The 16,076-nt window shown below is 38.3% G+C and overlaps 1 protein-coding gene across 1 annotated transcript in view; it reads left to right on the forward strand.

The window, feature by feature from the left end:
* The window catches only part of LOC125256188 (inactive N-acetylated-alpha-linked acidic dipeptidase-like protein 2), a 386,031-nt gene that overhangs the window by 293,198 nt on the left and 76,757 nt on the right, over positions 1 to 16,076 (forward strand). The window contains 1 exon segment of the mRNA XM_048171943.1: positions 14,021 to 14,167. Coding sequence (XP_048027900.1) covers positions 14,021 to 14,167 — 147 coding nt within the window.

The raw sequence follows: 16,076 nt of genomic DNA on the forward strand, positions 1-16,076 counted from the left end.
ATTGTACTTTGCTGTTTGATGATCTTTCAACATCAAACAATGACAGTTCAACAGTACTGTCTTTTACAGTATCAAAACATTGTGTCAGAGGTGAATATGCAGGTTTAAAGGATTTCAGGCCTTTTTCGAGAAAATAAGAATATGTACAAAATTTAATAACTTCTCTCTCTTCCCTGCACAGTTTCGCTGAGCTCAGGTTTCCAATCACCCCAGATAAAACGATGGGTCCAGCCACGTCCATTGAATTTCTGGGCCTTAACTAGAATACAGCTAATATCCAGGCCTCACGGCATAAGGAATCAATAGGATATTTGTTCGCTTCCACCTTCCTAAACAGTCCAAACTGTTCTAAACAGGAATTACTATCTTCGATCAGCTACTTAAACCTCATGATGTGAGTAATTCCACAAGGCCACTCTTTCATCTTACATCTCCTCACTCTTGTATCTTCAATTCATGTGCTAGAAACAAGCGTCAGGCCGCAGCAGCAGCAAGCCTGGACCATGCCCCAGATTCCCTACTTTCCTCCCTCTGCTTAGCCACACATGCGGCTTTCACCGGTGCCGCACTCCATCCAAAGATGCCTGCCCTCTTGGTGAACGCCTTCACTCCAAACATGAGGATGCCTCTCTGTGAAGCAAGCTCAGCTGTCTCAACCATTTCATCCCGCCATCTTTCACCCTACCTCTTTTATCTTTGGTCTACAGTTCAACTACGCCCTAGCGTGAGGCTGCACCGCTATCGGCACAGCCTAGACGTCCTACTCCATCCAAAGATGCCTGCCCCTCCTTTTCTAACCACCCTGACGCCTCCCCTCACTCCAAACATGAGGATGCCTCTACTAGTGAAGCAAGCTCAGCTGTCTCAACCATTTCATCCCGCCATCTTTCACCCTACCTCTTTTATCTTTGGTCTACAGTTCAACTACGGACCCTAGCGTGAGGCTGCCTCCGCTATCGGCACAGGCCTAGACGTCCTACTTTCCCTTCCTTCCTTTTCTAACCACCCTGTTCCTTCCCAGGCTCCAGGGGCAAACCCGAGCGTGAAGCTGCCTCCGCTAACGGTGCAGGCCCAGATGCCGCAATTTCCCTTTCTCAGTTTCCCTCTTTATAACCTCCTCATCCCTCCCCTGGCTCCAGGGGCCGACCGAGCGTGAGGCTGCCTCCGCTAACGGCCTCGGTCCCGGCCTTTCTTCCTCCTTGCTCTGTCCCACAAGCAAACGCAGTTCACCCTGTCTACTACACTGATGCCCATCCCACCAAATGCTACAGCCCTGGAACCAAACCATGTTGCCAACAACATCAGATCCTCTTAGAAATTCAAGCTGTTGTCACCAGAGGTGGACCCATTCTCAACCCCGGTACCTTATTCTGAGCTGATATTTCCATAAACCACCCGCAAAAAACTCTCCTTGACACCTCTCTCAACTTCATTCTTCAAGCTGCCTCCCCTAGAACCCTACAATCCATTCTGCATAGGAGCAGCAACTACAGCCACCCAAAAAGGCCACTCCCAGCATCAGATTCAAACATTTGGTCACTGGAAGCTTAAGAACTACATCCGATCTAATCGCTTCCATATTAAAGAAGCCCAACGAACACCTATCGGTTAGTTTCAGCTCCAGCTCGTTCTCTCACACATACCTGCAAGCCACCATATCCAACCCAACCAATACCATCATTCCAATATAACGAAAATTTTCTATCATTGCCGCAGCAGTGATGTCACCTTGGCTCCCGCAGGAGCTCAGTTATTCTGGCTTTTCTCTCCACTCTCTGGCTTTTGCTGCCAAAAAGCTATTTTTTTAGTTTCATCTTACCACAGAAGCCGGTCCCATTTGAAGTTCCAGTCGTGTCTGACAACTGAATATGCTGGAGTTTGTTTTTGGATGAGCAAAGAAGGATTTTTCTTGAAACCCTCCCGAACAACTTGTGGGGATGTAGATGCTGTTTGGTAATTTTTTTTAGGCTTTCTAATAAGACTAATTTCTGCAATTCTCCAGCTGTGATCCTTGAAGAGTCTTTGGCCAGGCAGATTTGTAACATCTTTAGTTGATTGAGACTTCTTAATTATTTCCCTGATGGTGGAAATGGGAATTTTCAATGCTTTAGCTTTTTTATTATACCCATTTTCTATTTTGTGAAGCTCAACGATCTTTTGCTGCACATCAGAACTATATTATTTTTTTTTTTTTTCTCATTATGATGAATGATTAAGGGGATTTGGCCTTTGTGTTTACACATATTTGTACTCCTGTGGAACAGGAAGTCATGGCTGCACAATTTCATGCTCCTAGTCACCCTGGTGTGCTAAAAAATGTAAATGTGAATGGGAATATACTTCAGAGATATTTTACTCAGAAGAATTTCTAGGGATGCCAATAATTGTGGCAAATGTGTATTGAAGAAAAACATTTATTTCATAATGAGCTTTTTCCCCCATTTTCAATTCTTGAAAATCAATTCTTATGGCTGGGTTGTTAATCAATAGTGTATGTGTTTGTATATATATTGTACATACGTATATATATATATACCGTGATTCTGTTCAAGTCTATGAGAGCATTATGAGCACTGAAAAAGTATCATAAATTGAGCATCTGGAAGCCTGTCTCGACTATGCTATATGATTGGTTCTACCAATAACTTTGAGATATAGTACTCACAAATATAGTTACTGTAATTGAAGTCTGAACATCTCATTTTGCATTCCTAATCGTGTCTTTTGTGTTTTAGCACTTTAGTTCTGCCGTTTCGCCACTGGCAGAAAAATAAATTTCTTTCATGTAAGAGTTTCACTTTTATGTCTAACTTCACTTAAAAACAATCCAGTGCCCATTTCTCAGTAATAAAAAAGAGCTCCTGCCCTGTTTTGTGTCTTATATGAGTTGCAAGCGCTAAACGCTAAAATGTAGTCATTAAACCGAGGGTGTTTTCATCGCAGAATGAAATGAAATGACTTCTGTAGTAAATGCAGCTCACATTGTGTTATATCAGTCATGCATTCACTGAGATTTGATTGCTTACATTCACTATAATCATGACTGGCCAAAAATTTTTTTTTACATGTTTTACTTCTATAATGAGTTTTGTAGCAATTTGTGGACCAATTTCCAGCCAAATGCATTGGATTCAAAACACCACAGTGCCTTTCACTAGATTAAATAATTTCCTTGCATTAACCATCTTAGATTTGTGCTTAACCACACAGAGATCTCATCGATTGAATAAAGAGCACAGCACAGGCCCTGATCACAGATGTTGGAGAGCATTCATCACCGTAGCATGTGCGGAACGGCCGGGCTCTTCTCCCGCACTGGAGGCCAATGTGATTTCAGGCGCTGCATTCCTGTATTAGTGATGCTGTCTGCACAAGCACATGGTTTATCACTTCAGCTGGCAATCAATTAGTTCCCAATCAATAGCCTCTCGCTGGCCAACAGGCAACAAATTAGCGGCTTCTCCCCACTCGCACTACACTTGTTTATCCTGTGAACTTGTTTTTTCATCAGGAATCTAACCTGCTCCACTGGCAAGTTTTGCCACATGTATCCAGGTGTTTAAGTAAACAAATATTGGTAACACTTTATAATAAGTATACAGTAATAAAGTACTTACAAATCTTTAACAAACTATAAGTTTATAGTTAATTTATAGTTAATATACTGTAGTCTCTTCATTGTTAATATATTAATAAGCTATATACAAATAGTGAGTTCTTCATTCATTGTCAATGTAATTAATACAATTACGGTGTTGAAATTTTTTTTGAGGCACTGCCTCTCTTGGGAAACACCCCTGAAGGAAACGCCCCTGGTGTGTGTGTGTGTGTGTGTGTGTGTGTGTGTGTGTGTGTGTGTGTGTATTACGTTTTTTTTAAGGAGCACTTAATACTAATGCAATTAATGTCTAATAAAGGTTGGTTTACAGCACTTATTTAATGACATTTTCCCATTTTCCGTGACCTAATCTAAAAAACTATTTACATGTTAACAAAGCATAAAAATAAATAAATAGATAAACATTATCTAACTCTTTACATATGAGCTAATTAAACAATAATAATTTGGTTAAGGTGTAATACATTTAGGTATTGCACTTCTCTAAAGTTCACTTAATTTATTAGAATTTAGTGTAAATTTTACAGTTTTACATTTTTATACAGTGTTACCCAAATATTTTAAGAGAAAAACATCTGAGCCTTTTCAGTAATAGACAAATAGATGTTTGTGTGTTAAAAAAGGGTCACTTAGAGGGATGTATGACAGAGGCACCAAAACAGAGCTGACGCTAAAAGCTGTTAATTACTGGTTTTCATTTAGAAAGCAGTGACATCAATTTCTGTCATTCGAATATAATAACTAGTTGCTGTAAAACAGGAGAAATTGAGCATCAGGATCATATTTCAAAAGGTCTTATTCAGTGGCTGCGTTTCACTAGGCTATGGGATAATTCCCTCTGACCATACAACAACGAGTTTCCCAAATAACCACATTATATCTAAACAAAATGTGTACAAAAATCCACCATACTAAAAGAATGCACTGAGTCCAAGGACATGCACAGACTTACAGATAACAACAATACAGTTGTTTAAAATTTGATTTTCAAAGCTGCAATTTCTGCCAAAGTCCAATTTCAGCAACAGAACTACTAAAATTAGATAGTTCATTAAGCTGATAATTAGAGATGCACCGATACTAAATTTCTCTGCCGATACCGATAGCCGATTATTTTCAGAATGATATCGGCTGATGCCGATACCGACAGTTTGGTTATACTTAAGGGGAAAAAAAAATCTCTCCCAAATAATGTTGCAAACTATACATGGAACCCTCTCATTTGGTACACTTCAAAATTAGAGGTTACAATTTACAACAGAGGTATTATATTCAGCTGTTGTTTATTTTCAGATATAATAATTACACTCAAATAAAAATTGAATATAAAAGTATCACATAAGGTAGTTTTCAGCACTTGTTGTCCTCATAGCAAATGTATACAAACATATAATTAACAGTAAATAAGCTCCTCTCTAGTGTTTTTATATATATATATATATATATATATATATATATATATATATATATATATATATATAGATAGATATATAGATATATAGATAGATAGATAGCTAAGGAACTATGAACATTGGAAAACATTCCTGAGGTAAATGTGACATGATTTGACAGTGTTCACAAGCTGTTTTATGGACTTCTTTCCGTGGTTGAAACACAAATAAAGTGATTACATGAGACATGATACATTCCGGTAAGCTGTACTATATCTGTCAACATACCTTTGATGTTAATGCATGTTTTTCGAGATGTAACTTGTATTGAAGAGGAAGAAAAGACTCGCGCTCCGCACTGCCACCTGAACTGAGGCATTACAGCGATCTGACACGTGTTGTTTAAGAGTGTCAAAACACCATTTATTGTTTTGAATTTCAGAATTTGAAAACTGAAATTTTTATTCTCATCAGCAGTAACAAAGCACAAAGCTTTTTGCGATTATTGGATGGGAGGCGCTACAAACAGTATTTGATGTAGGGAAAAAAAAACGCAAACCAGGCAACCCTGGCTTGAAACTACAGGTGATTCATAGGGTCAAAAAGAACCGGCTTTAATGTCAATGTTTTTAAACTGTTAATGCATTAAAATTCAACACAAAAGAGTAATTTTCTTTACACACAGTATGTATGAGTTGCAGTCTGAACACATTTTTCAGCACCCTTTTACCGATTGTTTGCCGATACATTGATGCATCTCTACTGATAATATCAACTCATTTCACAAAACTATTTGCCATTCATACTGTGACAGACCGTTTATTTATTGGAATGGTCAAATCCCTGTCCGTAAACATTCAAGTTGACTGAGTGTCTGAAACCGTAGTTAGACGCATTTATAATATCTATATCTGCAATAGACTTTAAATGTTACCGTAGTAAAAGTAAAAACATTACCATAGTAAAAACCTGTAATGTTGTGCTAATACACATAAAAACACAAATGTCTCAGGTTATGCATGTAACCATGGTTCCCTGTGAATAGGAAACAACATGCTGCGTCCCCTAGGGGTCACTATGGGGAATTTCTCTGGCATGACAAGTGTCTGAGGCATCAGTCTAAACACGACAATGAACTTGACATTGGCAGGCGGCAGCCTATGACGTCATCACTGGTACGACCATGAGTATAAAACGGCACATGTAAAATGCATCATCCACTTCTTGTCTGAAGGAGATGTGTGCAGGAATGCCTGAAACATGGCAAAGGGACACGTGCTGCATCCCCTAGGGGTCACTATGGGGAACGGAATACACACGCAGCCATGCAGAAGGGACGAGTGCCTTACTGGCTTAGCTAAGTCAAAGGACTTGAAGGAGTCCTTATCCCTAAGGTGCACCAACAACAATTACAGACCGGAGCTTGGCCTCAACAGGAAGACTCTAAAGAGAGGAAGCCTAACTACGTTCAAATTTGGGCCAGCGTCCAAGGAGGCTAACAGAGAGCCTAACACTCGGAACTTGTGTTGGACTACCGCGAAGAATGGAGGCCTCAAAAGGGTGGCCTAGGCAAACCGAGAATGCTCAAAAAGCTAAGCTCTCTCAAAATACTGGCCCGTGAAACTCCACAGAGTGGAGGTCTCCATACAATGACTCTCAAAATGAGAGGAGGCTTAGCAACACTCCATACTGTAGGTTAGTAGACAGGGAAGGAGGCAGATGTTATTTTGCCTCTGGGACCCTAAAACACTGATCGTGTTTACCTTGGATCACTTCCCTCAGGTCTTTTCTTCTCCCCCTGGCTTCACACCTCCTCCATGCTCTACTAGCAGGCAGGATGAGAGCGCTCAGGAATATCATTGAACTCATCAGCCTCGCCCTGCTCGTCATGGCTTGAAGCCAGGAGCGCGCTCGCTGCCGGATCGGATGGCTTGAGAGACAACACGTCATCACAATCTGGCTTGCTCTTGTCAGCCACAGATGAATGAGAAATATTCATACCTTTCTCGAAATTCATCCACGAGCTCCATTTGCGAGCCCTACGACTTCAGTCTACTACTCGCCTTAGCCACAGCAGGTCCTGAACCCAGAGGCACAGGTGGCTGTCCTGTTTTCCTCGAGATAAGGGACAAATGAGAGCACTTACAATGCACACAAACAGCCCCCTCAAGGGCTGAGCACGCATGCTCCTCGCCCATGCACATAACGCACATATTGTGTGTCATCAGGTGTCAGATAATGCTGACACAGAAGAACACACTGCCTAAAAGACTTAGTGCTAGTGCTAGCCATAATCACCTTGTTTAGACACACGTTCAAACAAACAGGTATCCTGAAGACAAGAAAGAGGATGACGTATTTCCCAAGTGCCCTTTTCCACTCACGGTCGCACCGGTCCTGCCGCCTGCCAATATCAAGTATATTGTCGTGGTTAGACTCATGCTTCAGACACAGGTAATGCCAGAGGCATTCCCCATAGAGACCCCTAGGGGACGCAGCGCAAGTTCCCTTTTGAAAGGGAACCAACACATTCTCTCCTGTGAAAGGTTATCCCATTTCTTCAGGAAATTGTCCCATTTCTTCAGGAATTTAAATCTCGGTGGTTACACAACCAGAAGCTGTGCAATGTGGCCCAATTGGCATCATTGATTCTTACTGTGAGTGATGAAACGCTGACCGTTCCAAGATCGATGTGTCTGGAGCAGTCGTATGTGGCATCTACATATACAATACATATCTATGGTCCAAACCCACCAGCCAGATGTTGTCATGACAGATTTTTAAAATGGTTTGAAAGCCCACAAAGTTAAGAGCATTAAAAAGAAAAACATATGTCTTACTTTTTGTCGCATTACAGTTTTTATTCCATAAGTGCAAGGTGGTGAGGCCGGAGCAGTGCAAAGTCGGTGACAAGCTCATTCAAATCAAAACATTTCACCAACTCTTTCTCCACAGACATGAACATTAAGTGATTGTAGTATGTTGACAGCTAATCCAAAAGACATGTGATTAAGTGATGCAATTAACTGCAACTGCACTACACCAGGAAGTACACCATCATGAGAAATCTCCTATATTCCTATGAATTGTCCCTATGAACCTACCAATGTTCAGATCTATTCTTCTAAAAATATTTAGATCTTTAACAAGCATCATCATGAGCTTCCCACCATTTTGTCTGAATGCCAGGGTATTGCAACTACCATACTCTGTCATATATAAACACCACCCCGGTCTTATTTATGTGTAATTGCCACTGGAGACACTTTCAAATGATTTCAGTATTACTATTTCAATTTAAATGGATGCATTAGGCAAGAAAGTAGCTCATCCATTTGCATGTCCTCTCATTTTAAAAGGCCCCAGTGCGCCACCATCTGTGCAGCGACTGCAAACAGCTCACATTATGCACAGTGACACCCATCTTGTTGTTTTTTAAAATAATCTCAGTCTTATTCATCTATTTTGCCTCTTCTTTTATAAATGTATCAGCAGTTCCAATTCCACTTCTCTGCAAATGTAATTTCCAAAGGTCACCTTCTCTGAGAATAAATTATCTCCACAATGCAAGGTCATTCTCCGTCTCCAGCGCATTCAGAACGAGATAACAGTTTTGTTCGCATATTTGCCGAGCCTTCTCTCTCTCTCTCTCTCTCTCTCTCTCTCTCTCTTTCTATACAGCATTCTCTCTGTTCACTGTCATTTTATTTTTGTACTGTGAGAAATTTCATTTTGATGGCATGTCTTGTCAAATACAGATGTGAACTGATAATTACTACCTCTTACTGTATGCAGTGATTTTTTTCCATTCATTCATTCATTAAAATATAATATATATAATATATATATATATATATATATATATATATATATATATCTGGAGAATTCTGTCTTTTTTTTTTCTAGACACTCATTACCACCACATTTAAAGGGTTAGTTCACTCAAAAATGACAATTCTGTCATTTATTACTCACCCTCATGCCGTTCCACACCCATAAGACCTTCATTAATCTTCGGAACACAAATTAAGATATTTTAGTTGAAATCCGATGACTCAGTCAGGCCTGCATAGCCAGCAATGACATTTCCTCTCTCAAGATCCATTAATGTACTAAAAACATATTTAAATCAGTTCATGTGAGTACAGTGGTTCAATATTAATATTATAAAGCAACGAGAATATTTTTGGTGCGCCAAAAAAAAAAACAAAATAACGACTTATTTAGTGATGGCCGATTTCAAAACACTGCTTCAGGAAGCTTCGGAGCATTATGAATCAGCGTATCGAATAATGATTCGGATCGCGTGTCAAACCGCCAAACTGCTGAAATCATGTGACTTTGGCGCTCCGAACCGCTGATTTGACACAAAAGATTCATAAAGCTCAGAAGAAAAAAAAAATTTTCAAGACAATTTTTTTTAACTGTGTAAAAATAAAATTAATTATAATAATACAACTTATAATAATAATAATAATAATAAATAAATAAATAAATAATATAATTAATTAATTATTATTAGTTGTATTATTATTTATTTTATTTTTGCACAGATATAAGCTTAAAAATAAATGAAGGCACAGTTAAAAAAATAAAAAAAAAATGTCTACATATAACAAAATGTTTAAATTGCCCTGAAATGCTAGGACTATTGCCCATTGTTGAAGAAACTCTGTCTAGGCCTCTGATCTTTCTCAAATTATTGAGCACATGTACAATCTTTCTTTTTGCTGCCTCTGATCATGTGTGAGTGGTATGTAATAGGATGTGGAAGTTCTCATTCACTGGATCACAGTGCTCACAATGGCATGGTAAAAGCCTGCTCATTTGCTAATGGTCTTTAGCAGGCAATGCAGTTTGTTTCACATCAGCTGAGTGGACGAGCAGCTTCATTTGCTGTGGCTTTCTGCCAGTGCATCTCTCTTTCCTCACTACCCACAGGTCTATTCATGCTCAAATATATAAACAATGATTTTGCTATCTCGTTATCATTGCAGACAGAGAAATTAAATATTGATTCTCCTCACGGGGAAAAGGAATTGCAGTGCAGAAATTACCTATTCTCCCTCTTTCTTGCTGCTCCCAAGCTGTTTCTGCTGTCACATTTTACCTCAGGAATTTGTGGCTAATTTTGACTTTAATGGCTTTTGCTGCCTATGAAGATGAAGGAGTCCACTTTTTTCAAAATGAAGCACCGAATGTTACAGTAATCCATGCACAGCGCAGAAATAGACACACAAGGAAGAATAATGTGTTATATTCTAGGGCAGGTATAACTATTGCTCAAATCATTATGTCATGTAAGTAATATTAATAAGTCAAAGCTGATAATGCACTTTATAATCTGCCCCACCTACTTTTCAGGCCACTTTTTTTCCTGTGGCCCAAACCGTGTATGAATGAAAAACAAGTGTTTTGTTTAGTCAGGCAAACTATGTACAAAAACATACAACTACAACAAGTATAAGGTGTATCATATTATTTACTTCTTATTACAGGATTTATAGATCTAAAATAGTTAAATCAATAACATCGGTCCCACTTTATATTAAGTGGCCTTAACTACTATGTACTTAAATCAAAAAATAAGTACAATGTACTTATTGGGTTCATATTGAATTGAAAAACACATTTGCTGCTATTGAGGTGGGATACGGGTAAGGTTAGGGAAAGCTTTGGTGGTATGGGTAGGTTTAAGGGTAGGGGTAAGGGTTAAGGGATGGGTCAACAGTGTAATTATAAATGTTATTACAGAAATTAATTACAGATGTAATTACATGCAGGTGTTTTTAAAATATAAGTACAATGTAAAAACATGAATGTACACAATAAGTGCATTGTATCAAATGATTAATTTAAATGTAAGTACATAGTAGTTAAGGCCATTTAATATAAAGTGGGACCATAACATCTGAATAGATTGCATTGAATATACTGTATTCCATTTATTGATCAAATACAGAGACTTGTTCTTATTTTTTGGAACAATAAATATGTGTTACTTGATTGTTTAGTGGGTTTGCTCCCGTTCTTTGTTGTTATATTTTTGTTTTGTTTGTTTTTGTTTGGTTGAACTTTAATGAGGCATACTAATCTGTTGGGTAAGGATCTTCATCGGGATAATATCAATCAGAGAATATAAGTATGATATCCAGCACATTACAATAACCTCTCGAACGTTTGTATAAATGAATAACATGAAAGCTTGAACTGATTTCCTAAGGCCAAAATATGACTATGCTGAATTAAAATAATTGTACTACACTAAAATGTTTTGTCTAATAACTGAAAAATGCTTTGTGTGGTAACATCTCGTTTTGATCAAATAAAAAAAATATTGCTTAATATTACTAAATAAACTAGAATCTGTTGAGTTACACAAAAGTAGGAGTAACTCCTTAAAAAAACAGTTGTAAGCCACGTTTTCACCAAAATTACCCAGAACAATTTGTCCCAGGAACTTTTTTCCCCCAGACCTGTTGCTGTCTGCTTTTCCATTGCAGTCTAAAGTACTGTGAACATTAGGCAAATTAGTCTGTTGACGTTGGACTGCACACTACTTTCCGGTTCCTGCTGTATTTCGTCCTCCGCATATAATCTTAAAGGGTTAGTTTACCCAAAAATGAAATTAATGTTGTTTACTACTCACCCTCATGTCGTTCTACACCCGTAAGACCTTCATTCATCTTCGGAATACAAATTAAGATATTTTTGATTAAATCCGATGGCTCAGCGAGTCCTGTATAGACAGCAATGGTACTTCCTCTCTCAAGATCCATAAAGGTACTAAAAACATATTTAAATCAGTTCATGTGAGTACAGTGGTTCAATATTAATATTATAAAGCGACAAGAATACTTTTTGTGCGTATCAAACACGTATCAAACAGCCAAACTGCTGAAATCATGTGACTTTGGCGCTCCGATTCACTGATTCGGTTCGTAAAGCTCCGAAGCTTCATGAAGCAGTGTTATGAAATCGGCCATCACTAGATATTGTTGTCGTTATTTTGTTTCTTTTGGTGTACAAAAAATATTCCCGTCGCTTTATAATATTAAGGTAGAACCACTGTAGTCACATGAACTGATTTAAATATGTTTTTAGTACCTTTATGGATCTTGAGAGAGGAAATACCATTGCTGTCTATGCAGGCCTCACTGAGCCATCGGATTTAATAAAAAATATCTTAATTTGTGTTCCGAAGATGAACGAAGGTCTTAGGGGTGTAGAACGACATGAGGGTGAGTAAAAAAATGATATTATTTTAATTTTTGGGTGAACTAACCTTTTAACAAAGCCTGAACCTCGTCGTCGGTCCTTGGTCATATTTTTTAAGCTCCATTGTTGATTTGAATAGCAAACAACTCTTACTGCATGCACTTCAGCAGACTTAAAAATGGTGGTTGAAATAAAATGCTGCATGAACTCAACCAATCAGCATGTTCAGCACCCAAGTCCCACCCCCGAAAGTTCCTGAACTTTGAATAAGTAGTACCTTGTGAGCGGGGACTTTCTGAGGGGAAAATTTTTTACCCAGAACTTCATTTAGACCCTGGTCCCTGCGGTCGAAACACACCGAGTACCATCTCGAAGTCCCTAGTTCCTGGGGAAAATTCCTGCAGTGGAAAGGAGGTTATACATATCCACTTTTTTACAGTGTATTTCAGAAAGATTTAAACAACACTCTCCTGATGATGTAATTTTACTTATACATATTTTCTCCAAATAAATCATTTTAGAAATTAATAAATTACAGTATACTGTATGTATTGATTTATTAATAAAATATTATTTATTTTTAAAAATGTAACTAATATTGTATCAAAATGCCTTTTTCATAGTGAAAGATTTATTAGAAATATTCCCTAAACCTCTGACAAATCTCTTCTTATTTCTACACCTGAAACCCAAGTCTGGCCTCTTTCTTTCACCAAGAGTTGCAGGGGTGAATAAACATGTTTAATATTATTTTCTTATATTTTATTTTATTTTATTTATTAAATATAATTATATAATTAAACTGTCAAACAAATTTATGCTGGATGCAATTTGTGTGTGACTGTGTGTTAAATAAGATGTGTTGTGAAGCATGTAACAAAAATGTTCTTTGTTCCTCAGCGGTAGACACTGTAAGTCCAAATGCAGCAGTTTTTTTTGTTCGTTTTTGTTTTTCAGGGCCTGTCTGATATGAATTACTCTGATGACTGTTGTTGGTCACAGTTGATTGTAACACTGCAGTCTGTATTTTTCCCTGCATTATGCTTTCAACCTATGTTTGTGTAGATTTACATTGATTTTGGCTCTGCCAGTCATCATTCGCACTTGTTTGAGGTTTACGTAGCTACATGTATTTCTGTGAACGTTGACAAACAGTATTATATATATACACAATATTGCAGCACATGTCAGTTGCTGTACAACAGAACAGAATCTGTTCATTTAACAGCAGTTTTGCGATCAATGCAGTTAAATCTGTAGGTTATTAAATAGCCAAGGGCCAGTTTCAACCAAAACAGATTAATCCTAAAGCATCACTCAATGAGAAATCAATATCGGTTTAGGATTTAGGCAGGGCTTTAGTGATGCACAATTATACGCAACTACAAATGAGATTTATAAGCACATTATTATTGTTGTGTGAAAACAAGAACAATTCTACTGGTTGGATGCTTAGCTATTTAATGAAGACCATATTTAGAATACCTTAATACTCATCACATACTTGTACACATTCAAATCACATGCCAGTGAAAAACTCTTTTCAATCCCATACATTTCCCACTCACAATATATCTCTTATAGTGAGAACATTTTAATAAAAGCTCCTCACTTAAATGCATTCCTCACATATAACTCTATAAGTTCATTACTGTATTTATCTGTATAGATCATTGTTCAAGGTCTACTCGAGTTATTCTGATTAATATAGTAATATAGTAGGCGACATTGTAGATTGCTGTATATCCTCACAATGTCAAATTGTTATCATGCATGCGTGTTTATCTTTCAGAAACGTTCGATGAGTTGCAGTCGGGGAGGTGGTTGTCCTGGTCCGAATGTCAGCTCACTGCAGACACCTGGAGATGCCAGCTTTTTCTCTAATCAGCTTGCTGTCCCCACAGTGGAGTTCACATACTCAGAGTTTCCTAAAACAGAGGTACATGAACATACACATGCAAATGTGTGCAATATAAGCACATTGATAATCCAATCATTCTTTACATGAGCTGTGAGTCTAGAAGATGTTAACAGTGAGCAGGCATTCCCTGCACCACTGTCCACAGATGGGGAAAATGTTTTCAAGAGGCCGACAAATAATAGCCTAATGGACAACATGGGCCCTAAGTGCACTTAGGGCGTGTCCGAATCCACTTTTGCTAGTTTAAGGACAGGAAAAATGGTCAGAGTGCCCCGTGCATGCATGGTCTAAAAGGGTTGTCCCTATTCTCTGAATGAGTAATGGGTGTGTTTTGGGCGTAACGTGCAATATGCCAATCAGAATCTCATCTCCCATTCCCTTTAAAAGCCAGTTGCGTTCGCACCATGGTGGATTTGCTATTCACATGGCGGAATTTGCAAGCGGAAAAACGTAATGCTTCTCTAGCTGAGAAATGGATCTGCTCGTACGCGAGGTTAAACGCATGAGCAGACCATCTACGGGAAAAGCCGGATTCCACAAAAACATGTATGATAAGGCCCCATATGTTTCAAATGCTCAACAATTTCCCATACGAGCATCAGGTTTAGACACCAAGAGGACGTCTTTTATATTTTATATGCTTTCAAGATACAGTATGGTGGTTATCTCAGACATCCAACTTAATAAATTATGCTGAACATTTGAATCTAACCATGTCAACAAATGGAAAAGTTTGCCAGTTATTTATTATCACATCAAATATTGTGCCTTTAACCCTAACAGTTGGGGCATTTTTTTTACCCTTTTACATATTCTGCAGTTATTAAAAACTGTTGATTTGATTACTTTGAACAAATCCTGTCTTAAATTATGTATAAGTTTAACACTCACATAGTGAAATCGCATAGTGAAACTTGGATGTTTAAAAATGTTTTTTGTGTCATCTAGAGTAAAAGGTTTAGAGCAAAATCAATTCAAATACACCTTTTACCCCTGTGTGCCTTTAGCCACATTCGCCCTATACAAAAAAAAAAAAAAAAAATCATGCAAACCAATGTTGAAACCTTATTGTTTTATATGTTTATATACAGTGCTACAATTCTTGCTTTTGACTTGAGTGATCCAGTCCAATGGGATCACTTTAAAACTCAAACAGGTTTCACTCAGGGATCTATCATGCATTCCCAGAAACCCGCAAGAGGAGTTTTCGCTCACTGTGACCCTAATGCTTTCCTACACTTCAATGTGGATTCTCTGGTTCAGCACAGGCTGTCACATTGTTCCCCTGCACCCTCTTTGCCTCATTATGATACGTGAGGAACAGTTTCCTGTCATATAAAATTACCTTCCATGTTCCTCCATCACACAGAAGCACGGTCAATCCCCAGGACTCCTTTACAAGCTGCATCAATGTTGCGTTCCATCTGTCACGGCCCTGATGTCTTATCCGTTGTCTTTTCAGATGACATATGCGAGCGTATACCAGGATAAACAAGCTCTCTCTTCCTTTAAAATAAACACTCAGGAAGCTTGCCTGCTAAATTGCATACATATGTGTCCTCATTTTCATTGCACTTTATTTGAGAGCATCCTTCATCGTAAAGTTTTTTATGGCGCATATTTGTACTGTACTTCCTCACCACAGTGGAGATAGTTAGATCCACTTCAAGTCCCTGGGTTCATGAACACAATGTAGCAATTTAAGAGTTAAACATTTCACACACAAAGTTACTCTTTTCTTCTTTCTGTACATCTTTCAGCCTCTCTCTCACGCTGTGGTGGTTGACACTTTCTACATGCTGACTTGTACATCTGTCTCATCCGGCACACATGCCTGGCTAAGCATTTGCAGTGCAATGCTGGTGTGCCTTAAACTGTGAGTGTAACCTTTTCCTGGCATTCAAGCCATCAGGCTACATTAGCACTG

This window comes from Megalobrama amblycephala, linkage group LG21 (genome assembly GCF_018812025.1).
Source record: "Megalobrama amblycephala isolate DHTTF-2021 linkage group LG21, ASM1881202v1, whole genome shotgun sequence".
Lineage (NCBI taxonomy): Eukaryota > Metazoa > Chordata > Actinopteri > Cypriniformes > Xenocyprididae > Megalobrama > Megalobrama amblycephala.